The 15,682-nt window shown below is 42.7% G+C and overlaps 2 protein-coding genes across 3 annotated transcripts in view; both read left to right on the top strand.

Annotated features, from left to right (window-relative positions):
- Positions 1-309: 309 nt before the first annotated feature.
- On the top strand, positions 310-7,911 carry msantd1 (Myb/SANT-like DNA-binding domain containing 1). Its single transcript, XM_049568182.1, has 4 exons — positions 310-362; positions 2,217-3,100; positions 3,184-3,477; positions 6,575-7,911. The coding sequence occupies exons 2-4, from the start codon at positions 2,847-2,849 to the stop codon at positions 6,864-6,866; spliced, it is 840 nt and encodes a 279-aa protein (XP_049424139.1). The 5' UTR covers positions 310-362; positions 2,217-2,846; the 3' UTR covers positions 6,867-7,911.
- A 946-nt stretch (positions 7,912-8,857) lies between these two features.
- The window catches only part of rgs12a (regulator of G protein signaling 12a), a 46,609-nt gene continuing 39,784 nt past the window's right edge, over positions 8,858-15,682 (top strand). Inside the window, exons 1-3 of one of the 2 annotated variants that reach the window (XM_049568775.1) lie at positions 8,858-9,022; positions 10,318-12,154; positions 14,604-14,696. In XM_049568775.1, coding sequence (XP_049424732.1) covers positions 10,397-12,154; positions 14,604-14,696 — 1,851 coding nt within the window. In that variant the 5' untranslated portion in view covers positions 8,858-9,022; positions 10,318-10,396. Of the gene's footprint in view, positions 9,023-9,169; positions 9,190-10,317; positions 12,155-14,603; positions 14,697-15,682 lie in introns of those variants that run through there. The other variant, XM_049568776.1, reaches the window with a different exon arrangement.

Below are 15,682 nucleotides of genomic sequence, written 5' to 3'. Positions count from 1 at the left end.
CCACTGTTTGCTATGTAAAAATAGAGTAGACTAATGGCATCCTGAGCAGAGAATGAATACATGCTACCTCTGTGTGTGTTGTAATCCAAGCTTCTTTGTGGTTTGTTGTGTTATGCTGTCTGGCCGTGTGTGCATGTGTGTATCTCACTGGTTGGTGGTTACTGCTGATATTGGTATGTCATTGTCATGAAAGCGTAGCTTTGACACATACCTTAACTGCAGGTTAACACCATTAGCTCCATCAACACAGCTGTTACCACTGTTGCTGTTTTCTGTGGAGTTAGCACCGTTAGCTGCTAGCCGCTGGCTCAGCCACCTCCATGTTGAGAACTGTGTGCAGACAACTTACACGCTCATTTTGAGTAAGTAAGACTACATAACTTTTAATTAAGAACAAACACTGTGGCCACAAATGCCAAATAGATGATAATGCTAAATGGTAAAACTTTGTGTAACGTTAGCAAAAGTAGAGAAGAATCTGTTTGCTAACGTTAGCTAACATTAGCCACCATAGGCTACTTGTCATACCAGACGAAATGACACTAGTACAAGTGTATTGACCTGAGCAAGGCTGCGTTTGTTTGCTTATGAATTCAACTTTTAATCTGTAAGAAGATAAATCTGCTGTTTCAAATGGCCGTTATCTGGAGCATAACGTTAGATCCTACGTTTATTGCTGATTAATGCGACCTTGGACAAATGCTATCATTAGCAGATACCCAATCAAAAACTGATTACAAACAGGGGTTGGTATACTATAAGAATATGGGGAGCGTATTATGATACTATATTATGACATCTTTATTTGAGATTTCAGCCATTCCTTAAAGAATAACAGACTAATTAATAGCAGAATTAGTTTTTGCAGTTTTAAAACGACACAGTATTCGCATTCACATGTTGTAAACTTACTGTTATTTTGACTTTCAGTTATAGAGACATTTTGTTCCATTATGAGAAAGAGTAAATTTGAAATCTAAAAATGGCTCCTGATGAATAGATCCTGGTTAGTCTTGTCATGTAGATATAGATCCCCCCACACTGCTGATTGGTACTACTCGAAATGAGCGGCGCATGACCAGTTTATCTGTAGATTAGTCTGGCTCCTGGATTAGTAGTCTGGATTACTTCCACTTAAACAAATGAAAAAATGTACGGAGACAATTAAAAACAATTATAGTGGACCCCAGCAAGAGGATTCGGTCATGATATTGAAAGGGTTAGTATGTTAGTGAGTATGCATTTAAACATAGGCATTAAGACTTACTTTGTGTATCTTTAAGACAATTTAAAGATTCTGCTTAATTCTGAGCGAAAACTGTCAAGGCAACAATCACAACCCTGCAAAAATAATATATTACTTTGAGGAAAGCGATAAATATGAAGCCATACCTCCCAAAAAAAACATCAAAGTTCTTCACTTTCTTGAGCCTCTTAACTACACACTGGTATCAACAGTGGAAAAACAAACTCACACAAAAAAAAACCCTTTCCCACCAACTTTCATTTGCCCTTCCTTTTCTGCAACGGCTGAGCTTAACGTTTGTCTTAAGTGACAGATGTGATGGATTGGGCAAAGCTGCCAATTTGTGGTATGAAAATGCACTGGCCGCCTGTCAGGTTACCAGGGAGCAGATGGGTTAAGGGTCTAATCAGGCCAGAACTGAGTTAAGCCGGACTGACAGCAACTAGTGGCACTAATAAAGATGAAGTGAGGGTGGGCTTGTGTCAGTGCATTACCATTTCTGCGCTTTCAGAAGTGAATATGGTGAGACAAAGCAGGAGGGAAAATGCTGCAGGGAAAGAGTGGTTTGGAGGTTTAACCGCGGTTTTGTGCATAAATATTCTCGAGAGAAAGATGGGAACAGGGAGGGAGGTAGAGAGAAAGGGAACAGGAGACAAGGGGAAATAAATGCACATAATTATGGTAGATTAGGGTGCTTGAGAAGGGGGCAGACGAAGATCCGCCTCTTGCTGAGATGTAAATGGGGGAGGGGTCTCCAACTGGTCAGAGGAGAGACCCTTCCTGCAGAGGTCCATTGTCTATAAAGCACAGCAATGAATAGAAAGCTGATTACAGATTACAGAGCAGTCAGCATTTTGTATGCCATTGCAGGGGTGCCTATGTTTGATCACCACATGTTGCCACTGTGTCTGATATTTCCTCCTAAAGTGTTTCACAGCTTTTCAGTGAAAAGCTTTTGCTTGCCTTTTAGGTCTAAACTGCAGACTGGAAGGGTTTTCCTCTCCTCTACATCATGCCAGATAAAGCAAATCCTCCCTCTCCCCATCTCAAAATGACTTGTCTATTATTAAAAGCTTTTAAATGGAGCAGTGTGTTGGCTGACGACCAAATCCAGTGCCTTGTTGCCAGGGAAACACATACCCTCCGCTCTCCTTTTTTTCCTCCCTCCCTAGAGGCTCATATTTCAAAACTGTCAGCAATCTCATGCGCTCACACTGCTGCCTTTCAGCTAAAAGCTTTTTGTGCTGCCAGTGAAGCAGAGTGGAGGGGAAAGGAGAGCACATGGGAGTGGTTAGAGGAGAGGGAGGGAAAATAAAGTGCCTCCCCGGCCGTTGCCAAGGCAACTTGATGTCACGGTGACATCACGCACCACTAAAAGCTTTTAACCGGATTCCTCTCCCGCCTTAGGCCCCATTTTGAGTCCTCTTTCAGCAAGGCTAGGGGGAAGGGCACAGGCAGGACGGTGTGTGTGCCTGCTTGCATTTATCACTCCCTCACTGCAGATTCAACACAGCTCTTAGCACAGTAAAAGACTTTCAAATTGATCCACTAAAGATCCTGCAAACACAGCCAGCACAGGCCAAGAGAAACCATTTCAAACATGGCAACAGAGGACGGTTTCAGCTACCTCATGGCAGGTCACAGTGAGAAACACAGACGGGCCCCGAACTGGACCGACGGGGAAATGAAAGCTCTCCTGTACGTTTGGGAGGAACACCACAACGAACTGAAAATGAGCAAGAGGAATGCCAAGGTTTACGAGAAGATGTCCCAGAGGTTTTTCCAGCTGACCGGAGAGCAGCGTTTCAAAGAGGAGATCAAGATGAAAATCACCAACATGTCATTTCAGTACAGGCAAGTGCACCAGATCCAGTCAGAGTTATGACCTCAAACTCCAGCTGTTGCATGACTTTAAACATCTATTTCTGATCTAACAGGCGACTGAAAACCATAACCGGTGAAAGTGGGGAGGCACCAGACTGGCCGTATTATAAGGCCATCGAGAAGATCCTGTCCAAGCCGCTGGAGAACGGGCGAGTCAACTCTTTAGAGTTTCAGGCCTCTGCTGCAGGTCCCTCCACCTCCTCCCAGACTACAGACAACCTGGTGCCCCAGTCAGAGGAGGGGATGATGGGATTCCTGCCAGAGTACACAGGCTCCTCAGATGAGATGGAGATAAAACAAGAGCTGGACTCTTTGAGCTCTGACAGTGAGCACACACAGGGCTCCAGGTAACAGGAACTAGACTGCACATATGTTGTATGTGTGTGTGTATGTATGTCACTGATAAAGGTAATAACAGGTTGACAGTCTCACCTTTGTATTGTATTGTTTCAGAGAAGCAGTCCACCAAAGTTTTGGTGTCAACTAAGCTTACATAGTCGTACTACAAAGTTTTACTCAGTCATGTTGCTACATGCGTTTCCTGTTGCATGGAAAAAATATGACTCTGCAAACCATATTGTTGAGAAATCAAACTCTAGAGTACCTCAAGAACATTTTGTGTCTTTGATCTATATCAGGTTAGCTTACATAGATAGATAGATAGATAGATAGATAGATAGATAGATAGACAGACTAGCCATGGATACATGTATAGTTTATGGTTTGGTGTTTGCATTTTGTAGTAATTTCAAATTTTACAACCTGTTTTCTTTGAAATACAGTAATGACACTTCAAGGTGAGGGGGGGGTGGATACACTTAGCTTTAGCCTAAGCTTAAAACAAGGCTAAGAGGTGGTTATTTTCTGCTAGATATATAGATAAAGAAATAACCAGATAGTTTGATTGGTTATTGGTTTACCAATTAGTTGTTCAAAATTTATATTTTCAATTACAGGAAACAGCTGGGGGAAGATTGAATTAAATTTAGCTTTAGCAATGGCTAGCAGCCGTTATCTTCAGCAAGCTTTAAAGGGGAACTACGCCTATTTCGAAAAATCATGTTATTCCTTCCATCTAAAACAGTCTAAAATGACTGGTGAGCACGAACAACTCCAAATTTAAAAGCTAGAGTGCTAATAGTCAAAATTTGTGATGTAATAGGGGATAAAGTCTGGAGCAATTAATGAGGAAAGATGTTCTGGATCAGTGGTTCCCAACTGGTGGGTCACGGTCCAAAAGTGGGTCACAGGTCCATTCTGTATGGACAGCAAGTGACTCGCAAAGTTATCAAATCTGTAAAAAACCCACTTTATTTTTAAGTACGGTGAATCTTTGGCACTAAGCTTTTATTTTGATGTGTGGTTTCCTGCTGTAGACTGAATGACTAACGGACAGCCACTGGACAGAAACAGCACGCTAGCTCGACGACACGGCCAAATTCAAGTATGACATTGAATGTATGTAACTGTGTGGACCTTGTATTAATGACGAAGGAGAAATCTGGACCCGGTAGCTGGACCAGTTGGGAACCACTGTTCTAGATGACATCAAGAGCAGCCAAGGGAATATTCTGAGTATACTGGATTTTCTGTTTCAGAACTGGGAACACTACGCTACAGTAAAGCATATTTTGGTATTGGAAAGAAAACAAACATTCTGTTGGTCCACAAAATCAGGCTTCCATTCATTAGGCCCCTTTGACACTGCCTCTTCAAGGTGGGAATCTTAAACCAATATGCTGCCACGCCGTTCTGTATAAAAGGTACAATGGCAGAATGGAGGGACAGAGTTGTCTTGCTTTTAAGGCAGCATCGGAGGTAATAACAGTGCCGAAACAATGTCTGTATAAAAGGGACAGCTGGCAGAATGGGATCATGGGTGGCATGGATGTGACATTTTGACAATGTGTTATGCATGCAAGCCACCGTGGGAGATTTGAAAAGTAGCTGCTAGCAATTAGCAGCTAACTCAAAGAAGAACAGCAGCCAAATATGTCTGTAATTGGGAAAACAATGCAGTCTGGGAGCTCCTTACCCTCTGAGCATTAAGAAGGGACTTTGAAGCACCCCTTTAGTTCAGTCTCTGTGTAAAGGGTCATTGTATATGGCTCCAGACTTTATACCCTATCACATCATTTAAAGACCCTGACACACCATGCCGACGGTAGGCCGCCGACCAAAGTCGGGCCGTCAGCGAGCGTCTGTTGGCCTAGTTTTTGCAGTGTGTCCCGCACTATCGGCACTTCGGCGTCGGCAGCTTTTCGGCCGATTGAGCATGTTAAATCGGCGGCGGAGCTTATTGGTGAGAGAGATCACTCTGATTGGCTGTTCAGGTTTTATTTCCTCGCACCTGTAGTGAGTGAATCTGCCTGTAGTGAAACCGGGGCTAACCGGTGCTTCCTCCTCAGGCTCCACTTCACTCAGCTGCCCGACAGATCTGCTGCTTCTTCCCTCTTTAACCTGAATAACAAACTAGAGCTAGCTGTGAGGCTAGCGGAGCGTTAGCCTCAGCATGACCGGAGGGAAGCACAGCCAGTTAGCCTCCGCTAGCTTCCCAGCTAGTCCCGGCTCTCCGTTTGGATCCAACAGGAGCACCGAGCCCTGGTTTGTTATTCAGGTTAAAGTGGGAAGAAGCAGAGGGTTTATCGGACAGCTGAGTGAAGTGGAGCCTAATGAGGAAACACCAGGACCGTCTGGATGTAATAGTCCGTTGAGGTGCTGTGGTGCTCGGCTGCACAGATAGGAAACCCCTGGGATGATAGGATGCACCAATCTCTCACTCCGCTCTCTCTCACGCAGGCGCAGAACATACGTGCTACTTGGCCGTCCGATGTAGCCCGTGTAGTGTGTTCAAATGCAACTGACACAGGGCGACGTGAGGCGACGTAGACGACGCAACAGTTGGCTTTCGTCGCCGCTAGTTCTTTGATGTCGGTTTGGTATGTCCGCACCTTAAGACCTAGACTACTTCTCTGGTTTCTGGATTTGAGAAGGGGTAGCTCACGCTCAGATATAAATTGAGTTTTGCTAGACCGTGGAAATGACATATTAGAATTATTAATTTAGGTGGCGTTCCCCTTTGACTGTATTTGGCTCATTTGCTCTGGCATCAGCTGCATAGGCTAAGGGTTTGGGGTTGGCATTTAGCCTTAGACAAGGATAAAGGCAATGCTCAATGTGGTAATCTTCACCTAGCTTTAGCTTTTGGCTTTCTTACTTGTATAGTGAACTGTTTGGTTTGGTGTTTAGCTGTGTGTTGTAGCTGATAGCTTGAAATTCCATTCAGTGTTTTCTTTGATTTTAATCGGCAATGTCATAGCAATATAAACATACACGTCTATCTGGTTTTTCCGGTCTGAACTACATGCTGACTGACTAACAATGAGCTCTTGCACCCAGAGGTAATCTCTTCCTGCTCTTAAAGGTCCATTCTCTGTTCTCCAGCTCTCACCCTACTTCAGGCAGGAAAAGACATGCAAACAGGCACCTGTCCGTGAAGAGAAAGAAACTGCGGGTGATGCAGGCCATGTTACAGCAACAGAAGAGGTCGAGCCGGGCCATAGAGGAGACATGCAGGGAAGTCCGTCGAGCTTTGCACCAACAGAACCTCCTCCAGGTCCAGTGTCTGCAGCTGCAGGAGCGCATGATGAACCTTCTGGAGAAGATGATTCAGCCTCCCTCCACCACATCAGCATCATGGGGTCAGAGTGGGGGCAAAGACCCAGTGAAGCCATGAAGTGTGAGGGTTATGGTTGCCTGGAAGAGATCAAGTCTTGCTTCACCTATAGCCTCGTTGAAGCGAGACTACTGTACCTATATTTATTTTGGATTTCAGTTCAACATGGAATATATAGAGAGGTACAAAAATATGCCGTTGCGGTGTCTGAAGGTGTAATCAGCCTGTATATCATTCATGGAAGACAACCATGTTATTAACCATAATGACATACGCTGGCACTTTAGCATCTACCGTATGTCAGGCTCTAATGTGAGCTTCCATTGTAGAAATAGCAGTATCAGATCCTCTGTCTTGCTAATTTGTCAAGTACCCTATTAAAATTACTGTGGGAACAACGGCCTTGCAAAAAACAGATTCATCTTGTCACTTCATTTTTTCACTGCTCCAGGATAATTACAAGTTGGGGATGTTTGATGCCAAAACAGGACAATTCTTAGCATTATGAGCCAGAAGTTGAGGCAATAATCTCTGCTGTTATGGAGTGATTGGAAGGAATCTGTCAGCAAATGGCCACATAGCCAACAAAAACTGCAGCCCTCAATAGCAGCACAGCCAGAATTGACAAAAACATGCTGGCCTACCGTCTCCTGCGGGTGAGACAGAGTAGCTTCCAACCTTGATTTTGCAATACAGTGTGGCTGATGGCTGTGGCAATGATGCTGCTGTAGAGAAAAAATTCTGAGATCAAAGGTGCATTTTCTGCTTTTAACTGATCAGTTCGAAGTGAATCTTATTTAGATGCAATAGATAAAAATCAGACAAATTTTGAGCTTTGGGTCACGTACACAGACCCCACTGTCTCATTCTTCTATTCATATCCTGCAACTTCAAATTGTGCGTCACTGTGACCACACAGATTGGCTCTCTGCCTGCACACTAATTGGACTGACTAAGGACAAACAAATAACATCTTACTGTGGGTGGTATTGTGCTCTTCAGATTGGATATAAATAGATACCCCTAGACTTTTTTTTCTGAGATTTTAATACTTTAATATGCAAAGGTGTCCTGTTCTTACTTGCATTTTCTGCTGAATAAAACATCACACAGTCTGCCGTTATGTATTGTCTTTCATTGTTACTGCAGAGTAATTATTGAAATGCAAAACACACAGAAGGTACGGCCCGATAAAGCCAGAAATGTTAAGGTCTTTGCCTTTCAGCCTATTTTAAGAGGATTTGGAGAAACTGGGGATTAAGTTAGTTCCATCACACACTCTACATCAGCTCCATGGAAGACTCTCCTTCTTGGAAATGCACATGCAGTGCTATTTGTTTAAGATGTAACTGAATATTTCTTACCTGTTATTGCTGTTACCAAAAACTACATTAGTGTTTCATGGCAAATATCATTAAGTTTTTTTTATGATCATTTATTATTGTTAAGCATGTTGTGACCCCTCTGTCAGTTATTCCTTCTCTACCACAAATGTGTAGGCTGCTGCACATGTGTAATAAAACCATGTGACAGTGTGTGCAGCCGTTGCAGCCCTTTGACCGGTGAGGTATTGTTTATAGACAGCGTGCAGTCAAGTGCTGCTGCTCCAGTGTGGAGAGAGGGGGCGACGACATGCAAAGTGATTGAGAGTGACTGCAGTAACAGCAATTATATAACGTTAGGTAAGACTAACAATTTGTATTTATTGTCATTATTTTATTGAGAACTTATTTACATTGAAGGTGCGTTTTGAAATTAAACCTTAGTGACATGTTTCCGGGATAATTTCAGAGGTGGTTTAAATCCCGTTTTTTTCTGTATTTAAATGGCGTTGTTTGTTTAAAAAAAAAAAAAGACTACAGGCTTTTAAATTTGATTCACTTTAGCGCAATATAAAGAGACTCCACTGTCATCACTATCAGCCAATAGCGTCACTCCAGTCGTTTGAATATCGAACATGACGTGCGCTGTGATTGGCCGGAAAGGGACGTCACGTGCGCCAGAGACGTTACGCTGTCATGGTTACAATGAAAGACGCTTTGTGATCTGAATGGAGGGAGGAGGTGCCCTCGCGCCGCTCAATCACGGCAGGGAAATATTGATTTGAATTGTTAAAAAATGGACGTGTAATTTGAAAAATGTAAATATTTAAACGTTTAGCGGCGTGAAATTAAACTCGTGGGAGTTTTTTGGGAACTTTTCACCGTCGGGAAAAGGTAATTTAAAAACTGAGCCGTCACTCAGCCTCGTTGTGGTGATCGTTTCGGGTCTAGAGTTAAAGTAATAGCAGTTTAAGCTAACTTTTTTAATAGCTGGTGAAAAACAAAGACGCTGCTATGCTTCGTCAGGTGTTTTGCCGTGTTGAAAGTGTTTAACTGGTGTGGTGAGTAGGGTCCTGGAACATTTAGAAACAGTGGTTGACCGAAACCAAAGAGTCTGGTTGTCATTTAAGTGTTGGTGGTGGGTAAGGAGCCAGCTGGCACTTTGTTTTGGGGGAGTGGGTGGAGGGGTGCATGGGAGCACTTTGCAAGCTGGGCCATAAAAGCTGTCTGTGTCCTTTCTGACGGATAATTGTTTAAAGAAGATTGATATCGGTGTTTTATGTGGTTTATAATTTACTTAGGCAGGAGTAAAAAGAGCTAGGGAAACACCCTGCCCCTTAATTTGGTTTGTGTGTATTTTGTAAAGTGTATTTGTAATTATGTTTTAAACAAAAGTCTTAACAAAAATTTGGCTGTGTGTTGTTCAAGTAGAATAATAGCTGTGTATTTTAAAGCTGAAACAAGCTGCAATTTTGACGACTTATTAGTTGTTTGAATTAGTTTTGAGCAAGAAATCCTAAAAAATTTTTGTTATGGCCTCTTAAAAGTTAAGATATTCCAGTTTTGGTTTTTTTTGTTTGTTTTTTTTTTTTTTACCTTGAAATGGCTGTGAACTAAATATTTTGGGGTTTTTGTTTGGGCTTTTTCTTGATTAATGGATTAGTTGTTTAGTAAAAATGGTGGAAAGTGTCAATCAGTGTTTCTCAAAACCTAAGTTGACGTCCTCAAATGAATTGTTTTGTCCACAACCCAAAGCTATTAAGTTTACTGACATAAAGGAGTTAAGAAACCAGAAAATATTTACATTTTACATTTTTCTGTAAAAATTCCTCAAACCAATGAATCTATTATCAATTAGTTGGAGATTTCTTTAATAGTTGAGAACTAATTGATTAATTTTGCAGCTCTGGTTTGTTGTATGGACATAATATTAGGAAAATATATTGGATGTTTTTCACTTTTTGACAAGGTTAAACTCAAATTATTGACAAGGATAATGAAAATAAGTTTTGCAGCCCAATAAAGTGCTTCAGATTAGTGTTTAATCACGACATGTCTCTGTTGAGAACTGATGAGAAACTGTCTGAATTATTCTGCAATCCTGTGTGATAATTCCTCTGTTCTTATGGCAAAATAACTGCTTTCTAATGTTCTTTCTGTCTGATTTCATCCACTTTGTGCGACTGTAGGATGACAACAACACAATAGTGTTGGCAACCAAGTGTTTCTGCTCCCACACGCTGGATCTCAAAGTGCCCCACAACAAAGATGAGGATACAGGGACAGCCTGAGGGTGCGAGGAGGCGTCTGGATTTAAATGCAGTCGGGGAGCTGAGGGTTGTGGAGGTCATCCGTGGTCGGGCAGGTTATGGCTTTACTATTTCGGGACAGCGGCCATGTCTGTTGAGCGGCATCCTGGAGGGGAGCCCAGCTGAACTGGTGGGACTCAAACAGGGGGATCACATCATGGCCATCAATGGAACCGACGTGTCCACTGCTTTGCATGAGACTGTGGTGCAGCTGATTGGCACCTGCAAGGGACCCTTGCAGTTGGTGGTGCATGCTGCAAGCCGAATCATGGGGAACCCCATTCTTAACGATGCAAAATTTGGGAATGGACAGAAAAATGGTATTTTCCAAAAGGCCAGTGTTCTCCGCACTATCTCGTATGATTCAAGCCATAACTCAGGTCATGCTATCAGCGCCAAACAGAGGCCGGTGTCCGAACCTGACATGTCGCAGTGGTCACAGCAGTGGAATAATTTAGCTGTGCAGGCAAAGGAGGAAACTTCCAGAGTGGGCGACACAGACTCTGTGTTTACAGACACAGAAGAAGCTAATCCAGACTGGAGTATGTTAAACATGACCTTGGTGGTGGGCTACCTGAGCTCCACAGAGCTGATTTTAAACACTACAGAATCAGAGGACGACTGTTTAAAAGCCATTCGGGAGCGAATACGTCAGCTGGGAACAGAGCAGAGTACCCATACTCTGGTGATGATGAAAATCATGTTTGACTGTATCCGACTTTGTGATGATGCAGGAGCTGTTCTGGCAGCTTTTCCTGCTGAGAACCTGGTTTTGGGGGCTGTGTGTGCTGAAGACCCACGTTTTTTATGCCTGGTCACTACAGCACATATCATCAATGGCCGTGTACCTGAGGATGGTCCTCTGCGGGCCTCCTGCCATGTTTTCTTTATTGACCCAGAGCTGGGAAACCATGAGGACCATATAGGCATTGCTGGACGCTTTGGCTTCGACTGCACTCCAGATCCAGATGCCTTGGGCTGCCTGGAGTTTCCTCAGACTCCCCCAGATGTTCTTCACTTTGTCACAGTGCTGTACAGTGACTTGGGGGAGGCTGTGGAGAGGCTTCGAGTCAAACTGGACATGGAGGCTCAGCAGCAAGCCAGGGAGAATGGCAGCACAGGCAAACAAGGCAGCGCCAGCAGCAATGGGGACAGTGGAATTGGAAATGCATCACCCCCTGAGGAGAGAGCGGACAGGGATTTCCCTTCTGCAATCCGAAACCACCCTGGGTCCCACCTCCCCAGCTGTCCATGGGATTATCCTCTTCCTCAAGACCTCACTCCAATAAACCTCTCCAAGAATGGCCAAAAACTAAATCCAGAGAACAGTGCCAGCACACATTCCCTTTCAGAGTCACTACCTGGCCCTGATTCTCTTCATAGCTTTTATGGAGGTCCCCCACCCAGGCTTGAGTTCCAGTTTAAGCCCCCACCTCCTCCACTGCCTTTTGGTAAAAAAACAAACTTCTTTGGGGACCCCCTCAGAAGTAGCCAAAGGTGGTTCTCAAAGTCAAAGTGGCCTAAAGTGCAAAGTGGCGATGTTGAGCCTCAGGTGACCAACAACTGGTCCTCCAGCACAAATATCCTGCCTCCCCCCATGAGTCAGATCCCCTCAGACAGGTACTGTTCAGCAGAGGTCATGATGCTCCCTCCCAGAGAGGAATGGACCCAAAGATTTCTTGAACAGAGAGAGAAACAGCGCAAAGATACCAAAATTGTGAGTAGGACATTGTTTTTTCCCCTGCATTTTATAACTGAAATCTCATAGAAAGAGATGCTGTTCATCAGTGGTGGAATGTAACTAAGTACATTTACTCAAGAACTGTACTTATGTACAGATTTCAGGTATTTTTACAACATCAATGACAGGAACCAGCTCGAAAATACCATCTGGAATTAGTGAAAAATTACAGATTGCTACCTCAAAGTTTTGATTATAGGTGGAAACAGTCTACCCATGGCTATGAACCTTACCCCCAAGCTTGATTTCTGTGTGATCTTTCTAGATACTACAGGGTCCTGAATACTGCTGAGTCTTGTGTTTGCTCGTACTGTATCCTTGCAGATAATTCCTTATCCATGTGTTAATGAGAAATCCTTTCGCACACACTGACATGAAACCGTTCCATTGTAAGCACAGTCTGACCAAGACATCTGTTTCTGCACTTCATTCATGTTTAACACAGCGACACAGGAAGTATTAAATGGTCACACGGAGTTGAGTTTCCAGACATGAGGGGGTGTTAGTAAGCCTGTTCTTGGTGGCACCTAAAATGAAACACAATACCACGTTTTTCAACAGTCAATTGGTGCTGAGTGTGAATTCAACCAAGAAAGCACCTGTTTTAATGATCAATGATGTCATTGTCATAAGTGTGCAGAGAGAGAGAACCTGATGTGTTTTTTATTGCACTGTCCTCGCTGCCCACAAGATGGCCCTGTGTATCCATGTAGTCCCGGAAATGAGGGTCCCCTAGTAAGTTAATGATGTGTATGCAGTGTCTCTGAATTAAATTTTTTTCTCTAAACCATGGGGATGAATAGAATTAATTGATATGTATGCAAACATGTTTTTGTAAGTAGCCAAAAATCAGAATTCAGTGCTTTAGGTCATATCCAGGTCAGCCACAAATCATTTTTTGACTTCACTTACTATTTTTATTGGTGTTTTTTAACCTTATTTAAGTAAAGCATGTTGCTGTGTTTATGAATTCAAAGCAGATCGTGTCCTTGTCCCCCAGCCTGCATTAGATCAAACAGAAAGGAGACAATTTTGCACAGGAAGCCAGGCAAATTACAGGGTAGAGCCCATGTCATGCAGCGGTAATTATCTGCAATTCTTTAACTCTCGTTCAGGCATTAGACACACACACAACCTCTCCAATCATAAGAACGCTGGTGACTGGAGAAACTCCTTAATCTTCTCTAAAGTGAAACCGTAGTGGTTCTGTCTGATCTCTTAGGGTAGTTTTTGACCGTTAGACTGTGAAATTAGTGCTTCTGTGTCAGTACTTTTGGAACAGGGCTGTGGGAGTTTAGGTTAGCTTAATGTCACCAGTCTGTGTGCTGTCAGAGAGAACTGTGTCATGTCACTTTATATGTAAATGCAGAAGCTTTAGCAGAGAAATCTACCAAATCTATTTGAAAATCTGAGATTTCTAGACCATCTACTTCAGCTGACTAACTTCAGAGTCATCTGTCACTCTTAATTTTTGGTAATAGTATTACATCTTCATTTTCCCATACACATCATGAGTAAATGTCATCATCAGCCCAGAAGTGCACACAGACACTTTATCTCTTGGATTATTATTTCATTATCTCAGAGTCAGTGATAACCCATTCTGAGTGTTTTAAAAGTGACATTTTAAGAAATTTGAGTAGATGAAAATTAGTGGTTGGAATCTCTAGGCACCTTAGGATTTGATTTAGACGGCTAAGATGTGATTATAAAAAGGTTATAGATGCACTTGATGCATCTAGTATTTGATTTCTGCACATGATTTATTTATTCACACTGTGTGACTACTTGCTACTTTAAAAACACAGCATATTTGTAAGGATTCGTAATTGAAATAAGCAGATTGAATTACTTTCAATGTCTATTATTTGTAGCTATTCTGAACTCAAGAAGTGTCTTAGCTGAGTGAACGTGACGCACATGTTTACCTCCGTTATGTTTACCATCCAATTAGGTGAACTGTAAGGAACATACAGCCCAGTCTCACAAAATTGTGACTTTCTTGTATTGAGACATAATCTATCAGGAGAGAATGAATTGGCAGTGCATCTTAAGAGTGATTCCACCCCCAATAAAAATGATACAGTACAATAGTATGTAAAGTATGTAGGCATGCAAAATGATTCCACTTTTTGAAAAGAACAACCATTTCCCACAACTTTTCCCTGTTTATCTTGCAAGATACATTTTTGAGGAATTTCAAGACCAGCAGTGACAATAAACTGATTATAATTAAATTGATTTGAATTGAATAACAGTGACTTGGACCCAGTATTGTCGCCTGACAGTCTATTAATTCCCCCAAGGGTATGCAAGATCAAAACCAGAATTAGAAATAGTTCGCTGATAGTGGTGTTGATAATACTGTCAATAGACTTGGTCTTTGTGTCTCTTTGTGCTCATCTGTCTCTCCTTCTTCTCATAGGGCTCCAGGTTTTGGGGTATGGGTGTTGCCCGCGCCTCTAAGCGCCGCTCTGCCAAACGTCTCAGCCTGGCACGATCACTGGATGACCTTGAGGTAGGCACCAAGTTTTTTGTTTGTTTTCATTGGTTTTCCAAGAGGATAAAAGAGAGAGTATGCAGGATGAAAACAATGTATAGACTCACAGCAATAATCACTCTCAATCACTTATGACCAACTAGAAGTGTGTGGCAGTATATTTTCTTATTTTCCGTGTTTGGGACATTTGTGGGCGTGTATCCCCAAAGCACTCAAGTGACTTAATAAAAAGGTAGTGACAAGTTGCCAGACTGTAAGCAGCAGGCATCCAAGAGACTCAAGTATAGCAAGGCGAAATGCCAAACTAGAGTGAATCTGGGGTCGGCCTTAACTTTCGCTTTTGCTGGCGAGCGCATTTACAACAGTTACTGACAATTCCCACATAGTATACCTTCAATTTCTGTTATTTTTCTTATTTGATTTGAATCAGAACATTTATATATTTCAAGCTATAATTGGATTTATTTTGCCATTGTTTGTCTTTATCAAAACTTGTTTGAAAATACAAAACCATCAGTGGTTTTTAATGGTCTGCTGCACTAATGTGGACATTCAGCTGAACCATCCCCCTTTCTCGTTCTGCTCCACTCTCAGCTCTTTTTTAACCTTTCATTTCCGTCGCCTTGAACTCTGCGTTTGCTGCCGCACTTGTGGCACGGGGTGGCTCACAAAGTGGTCTTTGTGTGGGCCAGAGGCGTGGTCCTGTTTGTTTGGCCTCGCTAATGAGCACTGCTGCACGACTGAATATCGTGGCCACATTTTCTCATATTAATGTTGCCGGGGAACTCTCTCTCTGTCCAATGGTCTCTGCATGCATGCGTGCATTACTCATGCACGCTAATTCATATTCACAAAAACACACGCACACTGGTCCTACATCTCATAATTGCTCTGAGAGCACACGATCAGACACAAAAACAAACCAGAAAGTGGCACACTATATTGTATATTTACACATTAGTCACAGCCGCACACAGACACACCCGCAGACCACACATTGTACT

Source organism: Epinephelus fuscoguttatus, linkage group LG23, assembly GCF_011397635.1.
Source record: "Epinephelus fuscoguttatus linkage group LG23, E.fuscoguttatus.final_Chr_v1".
Classification (NCBI taxonomy): domain Eukaryota; kingdom Metazoa; phylum Chordata; class Actinopteri; order Perciformes; family Serranidae; genus Epinephelus; species Epinephelus fuscoguttatus.
The sequence above is the reverse complement of the archived record's forward strand: the minus strand, read 5'-3'. Positions and strand labels throughout refer to the sequence as shown.